The 20,609-nt window shown below is 41.6% G+C and overlaps 1 protein-coding gene across 2 annotated transcripts in view; it reads right to left on the reverse strand.

The window, feature by feature from the left end:
• Positions 1-8,310, reverse strand: part of EIF4B (eukaryotic translation initiation factor 4B) — a 38,617-nt gene extending 30,307 nt beyond the window's left edge. For both annotated transcript variants that reach the window (XM_004373998.2, XM_004373997.3), the window contains exon 1: positions 8,237-8,310. In XM_004373998.2, coding sequence (XP_004374055.1) covers positions 8,237-8,249 — 13 coding nt within the window. In that variant the 5' untranslated portion in view covers positions 8,250-8,310. The remainder of the gene's footprint in view (positions 1-8,236) is intronic.
• Between the last annotated feature and the right edge of the window lie 12,299 nt (positions 8,311-20,609).

Consider the following 20,609-nt stretch of genomic DNA (forward strand, 5'->3'; position numbering starts at 1 on the left):
AAGGAAGCTGGTGATAGGGAACCCAAGGTTGAGTAAGGATATTATTGATGTGTGGTGAGACTGTTAACCATTGTCATAGGGCAACATGTGTAGTAACTGTTAAATGAGAAACTACCTTGTTCTGTAAGACTTCATCTTAAGTGAAAATAGCAGCACAACTGGAAGAGCGTAGCTAATGTCACTGAACTGTGCGTGCAGAAATTTTTGAAATCGTGTATCTTTGGCTATGTGTATTTTCACCAAAAAAAAGGTTGAGAAGTTAGAGGGTTGACATGTTGTGGGGTTGTTAACCAATGTCCTAAAACAGTATGTGTACTAGTGTTTCATGAGAAACTATTTGTTCTGTAAGCCTTCACCTGAAGTACAATAAAAAATAAATAAAAAATAGAGCGTCTGGGCCTAGTCAGTAGTGGGGATAAGATAAAACACACTCTTTACCCTCGTGGGGCTTAATCTAGTATCACCAGCTAATACCCAATCATTAACCTACCCTGTCACTGGGAGACTAAAAAGAACTTCTGGTCAACCCATACAATGAAATCAAGTTCAACATAAGAACAATATGAATTTCAGTAAGGTACTTCTTACCTCCTTATTATAATCTACTACCAAAATAGCAGAACCTGGAGTCAACCTGCACTTTGTTCAGATTTTGGCTTATATCAACTTCCTAGATCAGGTTTTCCCAACTTTTACCCCTTGACTGAGATTAATATAATAATACTATCCGAAATTGTCTTTTAAAATCATAATCTCCCCTTTCCCTCTGATTCTGTCATCCTCGCCACCCCTCAACCTCTGGTTGAGAAATCCCTGTTGGATGAGGGATGGGCTTCACCTAAAAACAGGCTAAAATTCTTTCACGAAAAGATCTTTAACTTATGTTTCTTTAAATTTAGCAGCAGCATTGACTCAGTTACAATATAAACAGTAGATTGAAAAGAAACTAGCCCTTAAAAATAAAATCATAAACCCAAAGTAGGTGCCAATGTTCTTCCCCCACTCCACTTCATTCCAATAATTGATAAACAATGTTATCTAAACCATTCGTGCCCTCTGCTCCTTCAATACCTAGGCCCAACAACTTTAGGATTTCAAGTGTTCCCCTCTGCTTTATAAGTAAACAGTTGTTTAACGTTCCAGGTGTTTCAATCCCTTGCCACAGTGACTGATCTGGTCCAACTCTTAATTTTCTTTAAATCCTATATGAATTGGTTAAAAAGCTAACAAACTAACCACCTCACAAAATAAAAGGTGTCCCATTATTTAAGGCCAAATTTACATGGACTAACACACACACACACCCCAGAAATTAATTAAATCCTTTGCCTGCTGCCTCAATTACAATTATTAGTTGCCGTTGAGTTGATTCCAAGTAATAGTGACCCTGTGTGTGCACAGCAGAACGGCTTCATAGGGTTTTCAAGGTATACTGAACACTTATATACTACTCCTTTGAAACCCTACAGGGCATTTCTACTCTGTCCTGCAGGGTTGCTATGAGTTGGAATTGCCATGACTGGCAATCAGTTAAGTCCTTAAATAAGAGACAATAAATTTGTGGCCTTCTTAATAAACAGGGTTTGTTATGACAAAGATAAAAGCAGCATCTCTGGCCTCTTACCTCCCCTTTTGACAAATGTCTTCAGACATTGTCTGAAAAATGTCTTCAGACATTGCCAAATGTCCCCTGGAGGAGAGGGGACAAAGCTGCCCCCAGCTGAAAACCACTTTTCTAAATGATGTTTTCACTTCAATAAATAAAAGGAAAAACAAAAGGAAATGTATATATATAAAGTACACTAGCAGAAAAGTAACAACAATAAACATAGTAAAAACCTAACTGAGTCCTCAGGATTATTAGGCTATATAGCATATATAGGGTCACTATGAGTCGGAATCGATTCAATGGCAACGAGTTTTGGTTTATAGCACACATAAATATGCTTCCTCAAGTTTTCTCCTCAGAATGTTTTCCTATTACTCCATTATATTAGTAACAAAAGCACTAATTGACAGAACTTGGGGTGATAAAATCTATGGACTGGCTGCTAGTTCTTTTATTTCCACCAAACAGGATACCTTAAAAGTACTGTAAGCAATAAAGCCTATTTTTGTTAGAAAATGCAGCCTTATCTGCAGTCTTCTTAAGCTAATATCTCTTGTCTAGGAAGGGAAAGTCACCTAGCTCTTAACATTCTGATGAGGTTTGTTAAAAAAATAACTTTCTTAATTTTAAATCTAGCCAGACTAAGTACCACTTACTTTACTAGGTTATCAACCTTTCTAAGTGTTTTAGTAACTATAGATTAAGAAAGTCACAAAATGTGTAGAGAAATGTTCATAGCAGTAGTATTCGTAATAGCCACAAGAAGTGAGGACAACCCAAATATCCACCAACTGATGAACAGATAAAACGTAGTATATTCATATAATGGAATATTATTTGGCAATAAAAAGGAGTACTGATACACCTTACAATATGATGATCCTTGAAAATATTATGCTAAACCAAAGAAGCGAGTCTCAAATGTCCAGAATAGATAAATCCACACAAACAGAAAGTAGATTAGTGGTTGCCAGGGGCCAGGGGAGGGGGAAATGGCAAATGATTGCTAATAGGTATGAGGCATCTATTTGGCGTGATGAAAATATCCTCGATATTAGATAATGGTGATAGCTAAACATTTTGGGGAATATGCAAAAACCCACTAAACTGCACACTTTAAAAGGTTAAATTTTTTATTTTTATTTATTTTTTATTGTACTTCAGGTAAAGGCTCACAGAACAAATAGTCCCCCACGAAACAGCACACATACTGTTCTACCACGCTCGTCAACAGCCCCACGTGTCAACCTTCTCCCTTCTCGACCTTTTCCTTTTTGGTGAAAGTCTACATAGCCAAAGATACACCATTTCAAAAACTTCTACATGCACAGTTCAGTGACATCGACCATGCTCTTCCAATTGTGCTGCCACTCTCACTCTAGATGAAGGCCCACAGAACAAAATAGTTTCTCACTTAACAGTTAGTACACCTGTTGCCCCATGACAATGGCCAACAACCCCACAACACATCAACACTATCCCTACTCAACCCTGTGTTCCCCATCACCAGCCTTCCCGTCCCCCTCTGCCCTCCGGCCCCCGTCCCTGGACTGCCATACCCCACCAGTTCCATTTGGCTTTATGGGGCTGTCCACTCCCCTGCTGAATGGCAAACCTCGGAAATGACTTCACCACTAAGCTAAAAGGGTATCTGGGGGCCATACTCTCGGGGCTTCTCCAGTCTCCTTTAGGCCAGTAAATCTGGTCTCTTTTTTGTGAGTTAGAATTTTGTTCTACATCCTTCTCCAGCTCTGTCCAGAACCCTCTGTTGTGATCCTGGTCGGAGCAGTCAGTGGTGGTAGCCGGGCACCATCTAGTTGCACTGGACTCAGTCCGGTGGGGGCCCTGGTAGCTGTGGTCCATTAGTCCTTCGGACTAATCTTTTCCTTGTATCCTGTTCTCTTCATTCTCCCTTGCTCCCGATAAAAGGGTAAATTTTATGGTACGTGAATTACATCTCAATATAGTTGTAGTTAAAAAGTGAAACCTAAAAAAAAAAAATTACCTGACAAATTCTCCAGAATTAAAAACTAATCAATGATTAACATGTGTTTTCTGAAACAATATTGTATAAATACAATCAATCCACCCAAATACTAATTATACTGTTTAAAGCACAGCCATGAAAATGTTTCATACAATGCAATATCATAAATATTAAAGATGCCTCACACGTTTACTGCACTATACAGTTTAGTGTGGTAGACAATGAAGACTTAGTCAAGATTCATAAGCTCCACCATCTCAATCTCTGTGTTCAGTTACATGACCTTGTCTGTGCCCAAACTTTTCGTCTTGACAATCTGAAGAAAACATCATATTGCTTTTTCCCAACCTTTCCAGAGACACTCAATTTGACTGCTGACATAATAAAACAAAATAAATCCTTAATGCACACCCTGTTAACTACTACATAACAGCAAAGGACTGTAGCAATATCTACCACAAATCTAAGAAACTGACCTGTATTCATAAATGTATATACACACTCAATTACAAACGAGCACTTGAGTTTTTTAATACTCTGAAGTTAATTCCTTCCCCCCACCATCATGAAGAGAGAATAGTTAAATTCTAGGATGTTTTAAGACTAATAATAAGTAGTAGGGTATTCTATCTCAAGATACACACAAACACACTTTTCAGTGATATTATTCAGAAACACAATGTTTTACTTTAACTGACTCTACTCTCTGTAAGGAGTCCTGGTGGCGCAGTGGTTAACAGCTCGACTGCTAACCAAAAGATTGGCGGTTCGAATTCACCAGCCGCTCCTTGGAAATCCTATGGGGCAGTTCTATTCTGTTCTACAGGGTTGCTATGAGTTGGAATTTTTTTTTTACTGTATTTGTCTTTGAATTTCCATAAAGAGTATCAGTTTTGGCCTTCTGAATCTAGGTATCCTAGCCTCAAAATAACAAATACATGGTAGAGAATGGGATTTGAAAACATGTAATACGTAAACAGCATCCAATGGCAATCTTTGAAACTATTTGTTTGGATAATTACACTATAATGCACATATAAAGTACATCATAATCAAAGGGAAAATAACTATGAGGGTCAGCATCGTATGAAAACAGTGGATACCATCCTCTCCCTATAAAAAAATCAAACAAAATGCCAAATTCAATATCATTTAAGTGTTATGCAAATGAAAGGTTTGCATGTAGGTACGCACACACTTTTTCCAATTTTAAAGCATTTTAGTTTCAAAAAGTGTTGACCCATATCAAACATGTTTGATTCTCTATAGGTAAGGAGAGCAGATAAACTATGTTCATTTTATAGATGAGGAAACTGGGACTCAAGAGGTAAATGGCCTTAACAAATTTACAAAATTTAAGACAAATGAACACCTCAGTTTTAGGGAAGTATTCTTAAGAAGCCAAACAAGGAATTAAGCAGCCTGCCTCAATGTATGAAGTTTCCTAGAAATCGAAGGTATCTCCATTCAATAGTAAGCCCTGGGATACTTCCAGTTCTTGAAGTCAACAATTGGTCACATTGGAAACTGGTACTGCTGTAAAGAATTTGCAGTCTCAAAAGAGGCCTGTGAAGTTGTATTATGTATTTCCACAGAGGAAATACAAGGTCTACCTTCAACATAACACTGGGCACCATCAAGAAACATACTGAAAATACACTGAGACTTTTAGAGTCTCACTAGTACAGCCAGATCTGAGAATAATGGTTACCCAAGGTTCAATTAGAGTGTAAAAGATTAAAAGGGGGAAAAGAAATTTTTTTTATTGTTGTGCTTTAAGTGTAAGTTTACAATTCAGGTTAGTCTCTCATACAAAAATTTATACATAGTTTTATGACCCTACTTGCTCTCCCTATACTGTCACAGCACACTCTTCCTTTTCACCCCGGATTTCCTGTGTCCATTCAACCAGCTCCTGACCCTCTCTGCCTTCTCATCTCGCCTCTGGACAGGAGCTGCCCATTTAGTCTCATGTATCTACTTGAGCAAAGAAGTACACTCTTCATGAGTATCATTTTATGTCCCATAATCCAGTCTAATCTTTGTCTGAAGAGTTGGCCTCAGGAATGGTTTTAGTTTTGGGTTAACAGAGAGCCCAGGGGCGTCTTCCAGGGTCCCTCCAGTCTCAATTAAACCATAAAGTCTGGTCTTTTTACTAGAATTTGAGTTCTGCACCCCACTTTTCTCCTGCCCCATCAGGGACTCTCTGTTGTGCTGTCAGGGCGGTCATCGTGGTAGCCGAGCACCATCTAGTTCTTCTGGTCTCAGGCTGATGAAGTCTCTGGTTTATGTGGCCCTTTCTGTCTCTTGGGCTAATACTTCCCTTGTGTCTTTGGTGTTCTTCATTCTGCTTTACTCCAGGTAGGCTGGGACCAGTTGATGCATCTTAGATGGCCACTTGCTAACTTTTAAGACACCAGACGCCACTCACCAAAGTGGGATGCAGAACATTTTCTTAGAAAACTTTGTTATGCCAACTAACCTAGATGTCCCCTGAAACCATGGTCCCCAGATCCCCGCCCTTGCTACTCTGTCCCTCAAAGTGTTTGACTGTATTCAGGAAACTTCTTAGCTGTGGTTTAGTCCAGTTGTGCTGACTTTAGAAAAGGGGGAAAAGAAATTGATAAACCTAGAATTCCTCAAGGGTGGACTGTCAGATGTATCGTTGAGCACAGATCCCAGCATAGCGTCCCTTGCACATACTACCGAAGTTAAAAAAAGGTTATCTGTTGAACTGAACTAAGGAGGTGAGGGTTTCCAAAGGGGTAGAGTAAACATGGAAAACAAGAGAAAGGGACATCACTGAGCAAATCCCTTTAACCAGCCTGGGTTTCACTGAACTCATGTGTAAAATGAAGGACACTGATTATATAATTGTTAACTGTCTTCTACCTCTAATAGTTTCACAGAAGTTATAGATAAGGAGAATGTTGGCCTTTTACTATTATGAGACACTTAACTGTCAAGATGGCAAATCCAGGCCAAATTGGTACTTGACACAATGATAAGCTTAAAATAAATTTAGGAAATTTACTAGTCCACAGAAGAAGCAAAAGAAAAGCACGACTTTTAAACTTCAGATGAAGCTTTTGGGTGGCACACCAAACATGGAAGCCAACCTCGGTTATCCCAAGTAGGTAACAGAAATGAGTCAAGAGTCTCTTAGATTTCAATCTTTCTCTGCCACCTGCAAGCAGCGTGACCTTGAACAAATCATCTCATTTTCCTCAGCTGAGGGATACCACCATCTATATTATTTCACAGAGGATCAAACGAAACAATATACACAAAAGTGCCTGGTCAACTGCCAAATCTACATCAATGAACAGGAATGAAAGGTACTATGTTAAACTGCACCTCAATCACCTCAACATTTTCTAAAGATAAACATTATCCCTTAGCCTCCTCTGTAATAATAAAAAAGATAAAATTCCTGGTGAGAAGCGAGTGTCCAGAGATAGCAGGGGCTCAATGAATGTTTTATGGAATGCGGGGTGATGCCAGAGTGAAAAAATTATATTCCCCAAACTAAAATCAATGCTACAAGATGTCACTCAGCTTACTGCTGCTCTTGCAAGTCCATTAGATATGCATGACAGTGATAACGTCCCCTCAAAAAACGACCCAACTCTAGCAACTAGTATTTTAATAGCATCCCTAGTAGTTGTACATCTGAAAAAAAAAAACCAAAAAACTGAAATCTGCCGTTGGAACTATCAAAACTCAACGCAAATAGAAGCTCCGTAAGAGCAGGGACCTAATCTCGTTCACCACTATCTCCAGCGCCTACAACAGTGCCTGGCACAACGTTTTCGCTCGGTAAAAATATAATTGAAGAAGAAAAAAGGCCCAGAGGAAAATCTAAGTCTCTAGCTCTGCTTCTTCTCCAACATGCGGGCACACCACACTGAGTTTTCCACCCCCATTTAACTTTAGTAGCTTCAACCTCCATCCTAACACATGTACCTTTGACAGTACAAAGGCTGGGCCACACTCTAAGAGGAAAAGAGCAGAAAGTGGAAGGACATAAAAAGCAGCAACAGAGTCGCGTAAAGCCTTCCCATCTGGGCACTCGCGCGTGCTTTTGAGGCGCGCCTGTCTCCACTACCTTCGTCCCTCCTACCGCGCACGCGCACCACTGTCTCACCCCCCGCCCCTCCACTGACACGCGCTCGCGTTCTAACTGCCCCCCCCTTTATTCCCCTGCCCCCACTCCAGTCCGCAACGGCCTCGCGCCTTGAAGACCTAGCTTAGTGTGCGCCCGTCCACGCGCCAACTGCCTCCTTCCTTCCTCCACGCCTTCACGCGAGCACAGTGTATCACGTCTATAAAAAGGTCTTGCCCCTCTGGCAGATCTTTCTGCGCCTCTTCACTCCAACTCCAGAGTTCACCTTTACGCCTGACTCTGGCCTCGCGGAGACGGGATGAAAAAGCTGTGAGGGGGGAGGGGAAGGGCACCTTCCCCTCCCCCCAAACATCCCGAGGCAATAACCTAAGACCGCCAAGCCGCCAGCCTGCCGCAGCCCCAAAACCCTAAGGGAAGCGGTGCCGCCCGCCTCCTGGTTCCAGGTAATCAGTGGATCAGGTTGGTAGGGTGGTTTAGGAGGCTGGTCCTTCGCCGCGCTCGGCCGCTCACTCACCTGAGGCCGCCATGTTGGGAGAGGGATAGAGAACGCAAAGGACCCGGATGAAGCAGTCACGTGATTATAGCTGGCGCGTCAGTCTAGGAGACACGAAACTGGGAGGGGGCGGGGAGGTAAGGCAGGAGACCGGAGGCGGGGCGGCAGTGCTCTAGGTTCGTAAAGCAGCGCGAGGAAGTGGCGCTGCGTCCAACGGGAAGACCTGCGCGACATGTGGCCAAAGGGGTGGGGCTTGGGCTGTCGCGAAACTCCTTACGCTTTACGTAGGGCTACGCGCGGACGAGAGGCGGGTTCTGAAGGCCCGCAGATTTCCCTCGAATGGGTTAAGCGGAATAGGTGGAGTCGTGTTTGCTGGTTCCACTAATGGGGACAGAATCAAGGCGGGCTAGAACCTAGACTGGGAGTGCCACAATTGATTTTCTGAGGTTACTTTTTGTAAAAGCAAAACAAGCCCACAGTCCTGCCTAAAGATGCTTTCATTAAATGTGTTTAGAAGAAATAAGGTTGATAAATATTGAACATTATTTGCCATGGGCTATTACCTTGTTTAAGCCTCACAATTTTCTGATTAGGTTCAGTCAAACCCAGTCCTCTAGGATTTCAGAGCCGAGTGCTACCTATGTTTTCTCTAGCTAATGCTCCCTTTTATCATATATTAATATTTCAGTCCATGACAATTTTTGTTGAGCACCCACTATGTGCCAGGCATTGTTACAGACATTTGCAGGTACAACAGGTAACAAAACTGACCAGGTGCCTACCTTCAAGGAGGTTATATTCCAGTGAGGGAAAGACAGACAATAAGCAAATGAATAGATAAAATATTAGAAATGATAAGCAGTCTGCAAATAATTAATATAAGGTGATGTAATAAAAATGACCGAGTGGGTGCAGCTCTAGAATGCTGCTAGATAAGGCCTCTGGAGAAGTGACATTTAAGCAGAGATCTGAATTACAAGCAGCTAGCCCTGCGACTCTCTTCAGGAAGACCTGTAGGGGAAGGAGAGGATGCGCAGCTACATCAAAGCCCCAGGGCAGGAACACCTTGCTAAGTTGATGAATTTAAAGGCTAGTAACATACCAACGATCATGAAGATGGCACGGGCAACTTTTTGTTCTGTTATTTATAAGGTTATCAAGAGTCAGAGCCAATTCCATGGCAACTAACAACAACAGTAAGAGAGAGGAAATAGTGGTACAAGAGGAAGTTTGAGAGGTAGGCAGGAGTTGGCTCATGTAAACTAGTTGGCTTTGTAAACTAGGTTTAGGAGTTGATTGGGAAAGCATGGAATGATTTTTTTTTTAATTAAGGTAAAACGTAACATAAAATTTGACATTTTACCATTTTAAAGTACAATTCAGTAGCATTCATTGTATTCATAATGTTGTGCAGCCATCACCACTATTTTCAAAGCTTTTTCATCACCCCAAACAGAAACTCTGTATCTATTAAGCAATAACTCCCCCATTCACCCCTCAGCTTCACCAGTCCCTGGCAACTACTAATCTACTTTCTCTCTCGACGCATTTGCCAGTTCTAGTTATTTCATATAAGTGGGATCATACAATATTTGTCCTTTTATGTCTGGCTTATTTCATTTAGCATAATGTCTTCAAGATTCATCCATGTTGTAGCATATATCAGAACTTCGTTTTTTTATAACTGAATAATATTCCTTTTTGTTTATCAAGCATGGAATGCTTTTAAGCAGGAGAATGCCACAACTTGAAATAAATTATTTTAGAAGATTGTTTAGTATCTTGTTATGGGTAGTAGTTACATGGATGTATTGCTATGTAAAAATTCATCAGATTGTACACTTAAGATTTGTGCACTTTACTGTATGGAAGTCATACTTTAAAAAAAATAATATTGAGGTTGCTGAATGGAGAGTGGATTAGACAGATGAAATAATGAAAGAGAAAGACCAGTGAAAAGACTAAACTAAAAGTATTGTGGGTCCTAGGCATTGTGCCTAATAAATGTATTGGCCTTTAATGGATAAATTGCTGTAATCCTGGTGAGAGAAGATGGTGGTTTAGATGTGAATATGGTGATGGAAAAGGATGGATGTAGATATGTTCTGGAAGTAGACTTGGCAATTGATTAGATGTGAAGGGCAAGGGAGAGGGAGCTAGCAAAGGTAACTTCCAAGTTTTTGACATGAACACCTTTGTCTTAGTTATCTAGTGCTGCTATAACAGAAATACCACAAGTGGATGGCTTTAACAAACAGAAGTGTAGTCTCTCACAGTCTAGGAGGCTAGAAGTCCAAATTCAGGGTGCTAGCTCTGGGGGAAGGCTTTCTGTCTCTATCGGCTCTGGGGGAAGGTCCTTGTCCTCAATCTTCCCCTGGTCTAAGAGCTTCTCAGTGTAGCGACCTCAGGTTCAAAGGACGCACTCCCCTCATCGTTCTTCATTCTTGGTGGAGTGAGGTCCCCCAGTCTCTTTGCTCCCTTCTCTCTTTTATAACTCAAAAGAGGTTGACTCAAGACACAACCTAATCTTGTAGATTGACTCCTGCCTCATTAACATAACTGCTGCTAATCCTGTCTCATTAACATCATAGAGATAGGATTTACAATACATAGGAAAATCACATCAGATGACAAAATGGTGAACAATCACACAATACTGGGAATCATAGCCTAACCAAGTTGACACACATTTTTTGGGGAAACAATTCAATCCCCAACAACCTGGGTGATGCTATTTACTCAGATGGTGAAGCCTAGGGTGGAGCAGGTTTGGAGAGGGTGTGTGGGCTCTCTTTTAGCCATGTGAAGTTTAAAATAGGTGGCACAGATGGTTATGTGCTTGGCTACTAACCTAAAGGTTGTCAGTTCAAAGCTACCCAGGAGCGCCTTGGAAGAAAGCCCTGGCAATCTACTTCTGAAAGATCACAGCCATTGAAAACTCTATGGAGCACAGTTCTACTCGGACACACATGGGGTTGCCATGAGTTGGAACTGTGTGGACAGCAACTAGTGTATTCATACTTTAATGTGCTTATAAATCACCTGGAGAGTTTGTTAAAAGTCAGATTCCAATTCAGTAGGTGATTCTGCAACATCATGATAAATGGAGAAAATACTGAAGTTGTCAAGGATTTCATCTTACTTGGACCCACAAACATCAACGCCCATAGAAGCAAAGGTCAAGAAATCAAAAGATGTGTTGCATTGGGCAAATCTGCTGCAAAAGACCTCTTTAAAGTGTTGAAAAGCAAAGATGTCACTTTGAGGACGCAGGTGCATGTGACCTAAGCCATGGTGTTTTCAGTTGCCTCATATGCATGCAAAAGCTGGACAATGAATGAGGAAGATTGAAAAGAATTGATGCCTTTGAATTATGATGTTGGCAAAGAATATTGAATATACCATGGACTGCCAGAAGAACAAACAAGTCTGTCTTGGAAGAAGTACAGTCAGAGTGCTCCTTGGAAGCAAGGATAGTGAGACGTCATCTCACATACTTAGGACGTGTTATCAGGAGAAACCAGTTCTGGAGAAGGACATCATGCTTGGTAAAGTAGAAGGTCAGCAAAAAAGAGGAAGATCCTCAATGTGATGGACTAACACAGTGGCTGCATAATGGGCTCAAACATAGCAATGATTGTGAGGATGGCGCAGGACTGGGCAGTGTTTCATTCTGTTGTGCATAGATCACTATGGGTCGGAACTGACTTGACAGCACCTAACAACAACGACAGGTTACAATTCAGAATCAGGATCAGCCTGGAAGTAATAGGAACAACTAAGGATACAGTTCTTCGATTGGGACCGCTTCTTCTCGGCTTCTGCCGCTGGGCCCTCACCCTGAACCTGGGCCCTGTGCTTTCAGCTTGGGCCCCTGCCCTGCTCAGGCAATTGGTACAAAGCTCTTTAGTTCTGCCGATAAGTGCCCAGAGGCACTGCACTCTGCCGGGAAGCCTCCTTCCCAAAGGCTCTCAGCTCTCTTGCTCCATGGATCAGTGAACACCTTTAACTCTGCTGACAAGTGCCCAGAGGCACCCCACTCTACCAGCAAGCCTCCTGCCCAAAGGTGCTCAGATCTCTTGCTCTGTGGGTCGGAAAGCTTAGCCCGCTGGTCCCGTGCCACTGCCATCTCGCATCTTCTTTGGTGTTACAGCTCTCTCTGCCTTGTGGGTCTAGGAGGTTCTCAGTACAGGGACCCTCGGTCAAAAAAACATGCTCCGCTCCAGGCTCTTGATGGTAATGAGGTCCCCCTCCAACTTCTGGGATTGGCTTCCTTTAAACCTAGGAGGATGGAAAAGCTGACCAATCCCCAACAAAGATTTCATGCATCTCAAGTCCCACTCATGTTCCCAGCCCTACAAGATTACAGCCCTGAAAACTCTATGGGGCAGCTCTACTCTGTCCTATAGGGTCGCTAAGACTTGGAATTGACTCAACAGTGACTGTATAATAATTCACTGCACTGCAGCCAATGAGGGCGTGGGAGACCCTTGTTGAGATGGATTGGCACAGGAGCCACTGTGATCGACTCAGACCTGCTGGTGATTGTGAGGATGATGCCGGATCAGGCAATGTTTTGTTCTGTTCTACGTAAGGTCACCATGAGTTGGAGTCGATTCAATGGCAGCTAACAACAACAATGTTGGTAAAAGTACATATTTGTGTGTTCTTTTTGCATGTTTTTATGGTTAATTTCAAGTTTTTAATCATACAAAAAAAGAGTAACTGGAATAAAACCCTAATCCATAACATTGTACTTATAGGAAAAGAAAGTTTCACCTCTAACAGTTTATAATCACCATTCAGGAGCCAGTTAAATTAAAAATTAGATGATTGAATACATGCAATGTATAATGCACCTATTAGTATTTGCAATATTTTTGTACAGGAAATCAACTTCAAATACAAGATTGTCATGATCATGAAATACCAACTGCTAAGTAGAGCATATAAAAAATTGAACTGCATGCACAAAGGGAAAATTATTAGCCTAAGTCCTAAAGAATGGAAACTTGCTCTAAAAGATCCCTTTTGTATTTCTCAAAATCTTTAAAATACAGTTAAAAAGTGAGTGCCTGACGAGATGAGAAGACAAAAAGGGACAGGAGCTTGTTGCATGGACCTGGGTAATCTAGGGTGGAAAGGAAGAGTGTGCTATCACATTATAGGGAGAGCAACTAGGGTCACATAGCAATGTGTGTGTAAATTTTTGTATGAGAAACTGACTCAAACTGTAAACTTTCACTTAAAGCACAATTTGAAAAAAAAGTGAGTGCATGATAAATTTTGGACTTGCATTGCTGGTGGTTTTATCTCTCAGAAGATACCATCTCTCTATGGGAGGGGAGGACCATTTGGAAATGCGGAAGGCAGTGCTTGATAATTACAGTAACTAGGGATTGCTACTGACATTTAATTGGTAGGGCCAGGGATGCTAAACGTCCTATAATGAAAGAGAAAGTCCTTCACAAGGCAGACTTGTCCTTCCCCAAATGCCAGTAGTACCTACCTGAGAAACACTGATAGAAAGAACAACAAAGTGAAGCTGCTACTCAAGAATTAATTCTTTACCAAAAAGCAGGGGTGGATCCAGGTTTTGTGGGGCCTGAAGCTTAGACAGTGTTGGGGCACTCTAAGAAAAAGAATATGAAATTAAGACTATATAATCAGGTATAGGTATTAAAAGGGGTCCATGCAAGTGAGGCTCTCTGAGGCTTAAACTTTATTATCTTCATGGGAATACTACCTCTGCCAACAAGGAAGAGTTGACTAATGGTCAAAATGTTGGAGTGATATGAATCTTGAAAGAAGAAAACCATGTAGCTTAGAATACTTAATAGCAAATGATATGGATAGAGCATAGTCATGGGTGTCCTTCAGACACATTAAAAGTCAGATTTCCAAGAGCCTAATGGGAAGACAGGTGTGACATCACCATAAAAGAGCAATGAGCAGAGGTTGACCCATGGGGATTGGAAGATTCTAAAAAAATGAAATCCTAAGAGAGAAAATTGCAAATAGGCTTCAGAAAGCAAGAGTGTAGGAGACACCTAAAGAAATTGCAGGAACCCCTGTGGGATCTTGAATTTTTAAAGAACAGTTACAAAATATGGAAACAACTTTATAAAACGAAGGACGAATACAAGAGTGGAAGAAACAAATAAGCATAGTGTTGAAGGGCTAAAGTGTCAAGTGAACAGAAGCTTGTAAAATATGCTTAAGTTTACAAACATGGTTGTACTAGTTATATTCAGATTAAGAGGAACATGGCGAAGAGATGCTTGGAGAAGAAGATAGAATTTGAAAAGTCATGGAAAATAGCTTAACCTCTCAATTCTTGTATTAATTCATGAAGAGTGATCTTCAAATCATAACTATCAGAACAATTATGGTTAAGATTTTAGGCTAGCCAAAGATATAATAAGAGCCATCATGTAAGTGGTTTGAATGAGTTTCAGTTTCTAGCCAAGCTCAAGAACACTTGGAGAGGGGCTCTCAGAATCATTGCTGATGGTGTTTAAGAAAATATGAAACATCAGCCAATGGGCAAAAACTTTGAAAAGACATAAGCCTTACTGATTTCAGAAAGAAGCCAAAAAGAGAAAAATGTTTATTCTATGACTAAACGATATACCATTGATCTTGATATTGATTTCCTACAATCTTCTGGTTCCAATCATAAAAATGGGATGATAGTGATAGGAACCCAAGATTGAGTAAGGATAGTGTTGATGTGTGGTGAGATTATTAACCATTGTCACAGGACAACATGTGTACTAACTGTTTAATGAGAAACTATTTTGTTCTGTAAACCTTCATCTAAAGTGAGAATAGCAGCACAATTGGAAGAGCGTAGTCGATGTCACTGAACTGTGCATGTAGAAATTTTTGAAATGGTGTATCTTTGGCTATGTATATTTTCACCAAAAAAAGAAAGTCGAGAAGGGAGAGGGTTGACATGTTGTGGGGTTGTTAACCAATGTCATTAAACAATATGTGTACTACTGTTTCATGAGAAACTATTTGTTCTGTAAACCTTCACCTGAAGTACAATAAAAAAAGGAAAAGAAAAATGGGATGATATCCGAGAATTAAGAAAGTATTGACCATTGCGGGCAGTAGATTTTAGAAAGTTCAGAAACTAGATAAGGAGCTGTCTAATAAGGGTCAAGTTGGCTTGAATAACCCAGAATGTTGTTTAATGAATTAATGTCAGTCTAAAGGGATGGGAGGAGGGAATGCTAATGACTCACTGCAGAGATCTGACTTGGGTCTGGTCTCCTCAGCCTGTTTTGTAGAATTCCCAATGGAGACAGGTGATTCAATTGAGAATATTTCACATTGTTAGTGTGTTTCAGACAATGATGCACATGTGTCTAGTTAAGATCCAAAAAATATCTGGGGGTGAAAAATATCTCAGATCATGTGCTCCCTTGTTGCACTATCAGCCAAATAAGACAGAGACGAATGGGGTAGAAGGAGACGTTCAGTTACTGAGCACTTAATATGTTCCGGGGCTGTGCCAAACACTTAACTAACTAGCCCATTTAGTCCTCACAGCAGCCCTACAAGGTTGCTATTATTACCTCTGTTTTTATATAGTGACCCTGAGACTCAGAAACAGTGAGTGCTTTGCCCAAGTGCCCACAGTCTGCGGGTGGCAGCACTGCAGACCCAGGGCTGTCTATCAGGTCTGCATTCTTTCCAGTCTCCTAGAGACTTCTTAAAAATTAGAAAACTGTTAAAATCACGAAATAAATCTGTGACAACCACTTTGTAACATTTGTTCTGAAGAAATCCAGAGGAAATAAACTGTTATCTATTGCTGTATAACAAATTATCCTAAAACTTAGAGGCATTAAAACAACCAGCATTTCTTACCTTAGTTTCTGTGGGCCAGAAATTGGTTACTAAAAATCACTTGTCAAGTCCTGACATTTGCAGTATCTCTCGTATCCATGTCCTTTTCTCCATTTCTCCATTATTTCCTTGTCATTCTTCACCTTGACCACAGCATTAGTCTCCTAAGGAGTCTTCCTGTCTACAGTCTTTCCATGCTTCCAATTCAGGTAATACGTGGCTGCCAGATTTATTTTCATAAAGCATAGTTCTGAACACATTCCGCTGCTGACAAACCTTCCATGACTCTACATGGCCTAGGCAGACACCCATTTTAGGAAGATTAATCCAGGTGCTGTGTGCTAGGTGGACTAGGTGGAGATAAACTGAGTGGGACAACTCCAGATGTAGTGTAGATGGGGAAAGAAGAGCAGAGGCGGTGAGGATGGAGGGGAGGGAAAGGATGGGTGAGATTTGGCAGCAAATACTACTCCCTAAGGAGCTCCAGTGGCACAATGGTTAAGCACTCGGCTGCTAACCAAAAGATTGGCGGGTTCCAACCCACAAGTGTCTCTGTGGGAGAAAAGACCACGCGATCTGCTCCTGTAAAGATTATAGCCTAGGAACCCCTATGGGGCAGATCTGCTCTCTCATATAAATTCACTATGAGTCGGAATCAACTCTATAGCGCACAACAATAACTACTACTCTCCCTCTTGTTTATCAAATTCCAACCACAGCAGTCTCCTAATTGGACCTCAGACACGCCAGGCATGTCACTACCTCAGGGTTTTTGCCTTTGCAACACTCTTTCTATGTATTTGTGAAGCTCACTTCCTCAATTCCTTCATCTCTACTCAAGGCACCTTGTCCTTGGCCACCAGTTATACAGTACAGTAGCACCCTTCCCGCATTGTGGCTCTCCCCTTTTACCTTGCTTTATTTTTCTCCAGGGCACTTATTGCCATCTGATCTAGTATGTATTTCATTGTTTATTGTCTTTCCATACCCAATAGATTATAAGCTCCGTGGGGGCATGGACATTTTTAGTTCACCATTGTATTCCTAGTGCCTAGAACAGGGCACATAGTGGGGATTCAGTGAATAATTGGGTTAGTTTTCAATAGGGAAATTAGTATAAAGCCAAAGGTTTGAGACTGTGACTTGGGAGATAGTAGTACCATTAACAGAAATAAGAAGGTTGGGATAGAAAGATGAGTTTGTTCAATGTCTAAGAGGTGAATAGAAAATCCAAGACTAGTCCACGGGGCAGTGGAAGGCAGAAAAAAAATCTTCAAAGAATTTTTAAAAAAAAAGAGGGAAACAAGATTTTAACCAGAGGAGCAGGACTGAGTGAGTGTCAGTTCTAAAGGGCAGTGCAAGGCCATAACTGGGAAAGTAAATCACTAGGTCAGAAACTACTTACAAAGACATGTTTAGGTCAAATACGAAATATGTCAGGAAAAGGAGATCAGGGTCAAGGCCAGGAGAAAGAACTGATAGGTTTCTAGCAGTCTGCAATTATGTGGTGCTGCCTGTATGGGGCCAGGTAGGACTGCGGCTTAAAGAGAGGGCAGGAGCTGCCAGGACGAGCACTCCAGAGTTTAGACTAAAGCTAGAAAACCAGACTTGGAGGCATCTACTGAGTTCCTCGGGAGCTGGGATACAAAGATGTGGTCTTTACCCTCATTTGAGTAACAGTGACAACAAAATCTTTGGGAATCAATGGGAAAAAATGTAGCACACAGATAGCAACTGGTGGCCCATGTGCTAAGCTGGCCCCAGGTATGTTTCACTTAGGTCCGTGGGTGGCATAAACGGTTTGCAGCACTAACCTAAAAGTTGTTGGTTCAAACCACCCCCCACAGTGGCTGTGGAAGGAAGGCCTAGGGATCTTCTGTAAAGATTACAGCCAAGAGGAGGCGAGGCCAAGATGGCGAAGTAGTCAGATGATTCTGGTGGACCCTCTTACAACAAAGACCTGAAAAAACAAGTGAATCGGTTATATATGACAATCTAGGAGCCCTGAACATCAAAGGCAAAGTTGAGGAACCAGACTGAGTGGCAGGGGGAGGGAGGGACGGTTCAGAAGCAGCAAGGTGTTGCCAGACCTGACCCAGCGAGAGGCTGAGCCGTTCAGGCCTGATCAGCTCATTGGTGAGGGATGAGGTAGGCAAGCAGCAGTGCTCATGAGGTACGTTCTGCACCAGGAGACACCCAGCAGCAGAAAGTCTACTCAGCCACCCAGAACCACAGAGAAGCAGCCCTTGATCAGTGAAAGATAAGTACTTGCGTCTGACTTACCATGAGGATCAAAAACAACCCCTTAGGGAAAAACCTCTCTCCCATTTACCTCCCCAATCCCTGCTCTGCACTGGGTCCCAGACCAGCTTTAGTAATTGCTGAGTCCCCTGGGCTGGAAGTAGTATCTGTCACATGCCCTGAGCCATTCTCCTGGCCTTGGAGAGTGAACAAATTAACAAATGGGAAAAAATAAACTGCCAGCTCCCCTAAGCCAGGAACTCAGGGTAGGCACAGCTCCTTTCCCTAAGCACAGGCATAAGAGATCCATGGACTTTGATTGCCTTTCCCCCTGCATAGACCTGTGTGGGCCCATTTCAACAGTGTATGCCCTCATTACCATAGTACAACAGGGTATATACCTGACGTCTAACTTCAACTGTTTCAGCTGTGAAGTGGTAGGTTCATGACATTTGACACTACTCTACCCATTAAACAGGGTCTTCACCTACCCACATCAGGGACATGAGGACTGGTGGCTCCACCCACACCACCTAGCCACCTGCAATAGGGGCCCATGAATAAGAGGTGCCCCCCAGTCCTTACAGCCAACACCATTGGGTGCTCATAGTCTGGCTGCAAAACCCACCCACCTACGCACTCTAGGGAACAGGGACACACCTTCCTCTTGGACACCTGGGGGCGGCCGTCAGCCCCCTGCCTTGCTCAGAGTGTCTCCCCTGCTGCAGCTAGATGCTTGTGCCTACACCAATCACCCAAGCCTGTCTAGGACTGTAGGTGAGAGCCTGCACCACACACTTGGTGGCTATCTACCTGGGCACCTGAGCTGAATCCATACAGGAGGAGTGGGCAGACTCCTGAGCTCACATACCTAGTAACAGATTTAACCACCTGGTGACAGGACATTAGAGCTTAAAGGTGCCAATAATCAAACTAGCTCACATGAGCAGCCTATTTGGGCATATCAAAGCAAGAAGCTAGGACACAGTAAGCAAACATAAATAAATATAATAACTTATTGATGGCTCGGAGACAACAGTCAGTATCAAATCACATAAAGAGGCAGTCCTTGGTGGCTTCAGCAAGCTCCCAAAATAAAGAATCAAGAAATTTTCCAGAGGAGGAAAATTTCTTGGAGTTACCAGAGGCAGAATACAAAAGATTAATATATAGAACTCTTCAAGAAATTAGGAAGGAAATTAAACAAAACGCAGAACATGCAATAGAGGAAATTAAAAAGATAAGAGCATAACGACAAATTTAACAGGCTGCAAGAATCCATAGAGAGAGGGCAATCAGAAATCCAGAAGTTTAACAACAAAATGTCAGAATTAGACAACTCAATGGAAAGTCATTGGAGCAGAATTGAGGCAGTGGAAGTCAGAATTAGTGAGATTGAAGATAAAACACTTGACACCAACTTATTTGAGGAAAAATCAGATAAAAGGATTTAAAAAAATGAAGAAACCCTAAGATTATGTGGGACTCTATCAAGAGGAATAACCTACTAGTGATTGGAGTCCCAGAACAAGGGGGAGGGGGAAGGGATAACAGAAAATACAGAGAGAATTGTTGAAGATTTGTTGGCAGAAAACTTCCCTGATATCATGAAAGATGACAAGATATCTATCCAAGATGCTCATCGAACTCCACATAAGGTAGATCCCAAAAGAAAGTCACCAAGACATATTACAGTCAAATTTGCCAAAACCAAAGCTAGAATTTTAAGAGCGGCTAGGGATAAATAAAAAGTCGTCTACAAAGGAGAGTCAATAAGACTAAGCTCGGACTACTCAGCAGAAACCATGCAGGCAAGAAGGCAATGGGATGACATATATAAAGCCTTGAAGGAAAAAAATTGTCAGCCAAGAATTATATATTCAGCAAAGCTGTGTCTCAAATATAATGGCGAAATAGGGCATTTCCAGATAAACAAAAGTTTAGGGAATTTGCAGAAACCAAACTAAAATTATAAGAAATACTAAAGGGAGTCCTCTGGTTAGAAAATCATTAACATCAGATAACAACCCAAGACTAGAACACAGGACAGAGGAACCAGATGTCAACCCACACAGAGAAGTCACAAAAATAAACTAAAGCTAAAATGCTGAAAATAGGGAAACAGAGATGTCAATATGTAAAAGATGACAACATTAAAACAAAAAAGAGGGACTTAAAAAATGTAGACCTAGATTTTTCATATGGAGAGGAAGTCAAGGCAATGTAAAGAAATAAAAGACTGATACAAACTTAGAAAAATAGGGGTAAATATTAAGGTAACCCCAAAGGAAAC

Source organism: Trichechus manatus, unplaced genomic scaffold (assembly GCF_000243295.1).
Source record: "Trichechus manatus latirostris isolate Lorelei unplaced genomic scaffold, TriManLat1.0 scaffold00027, whole genome shotgun sequence".
Lineage (NCBI taxonomy): Eukaryota > Metazoa > Chordata > Mammalia > Sirenia > Trichechidae > Trichechus > Trichechus manatus.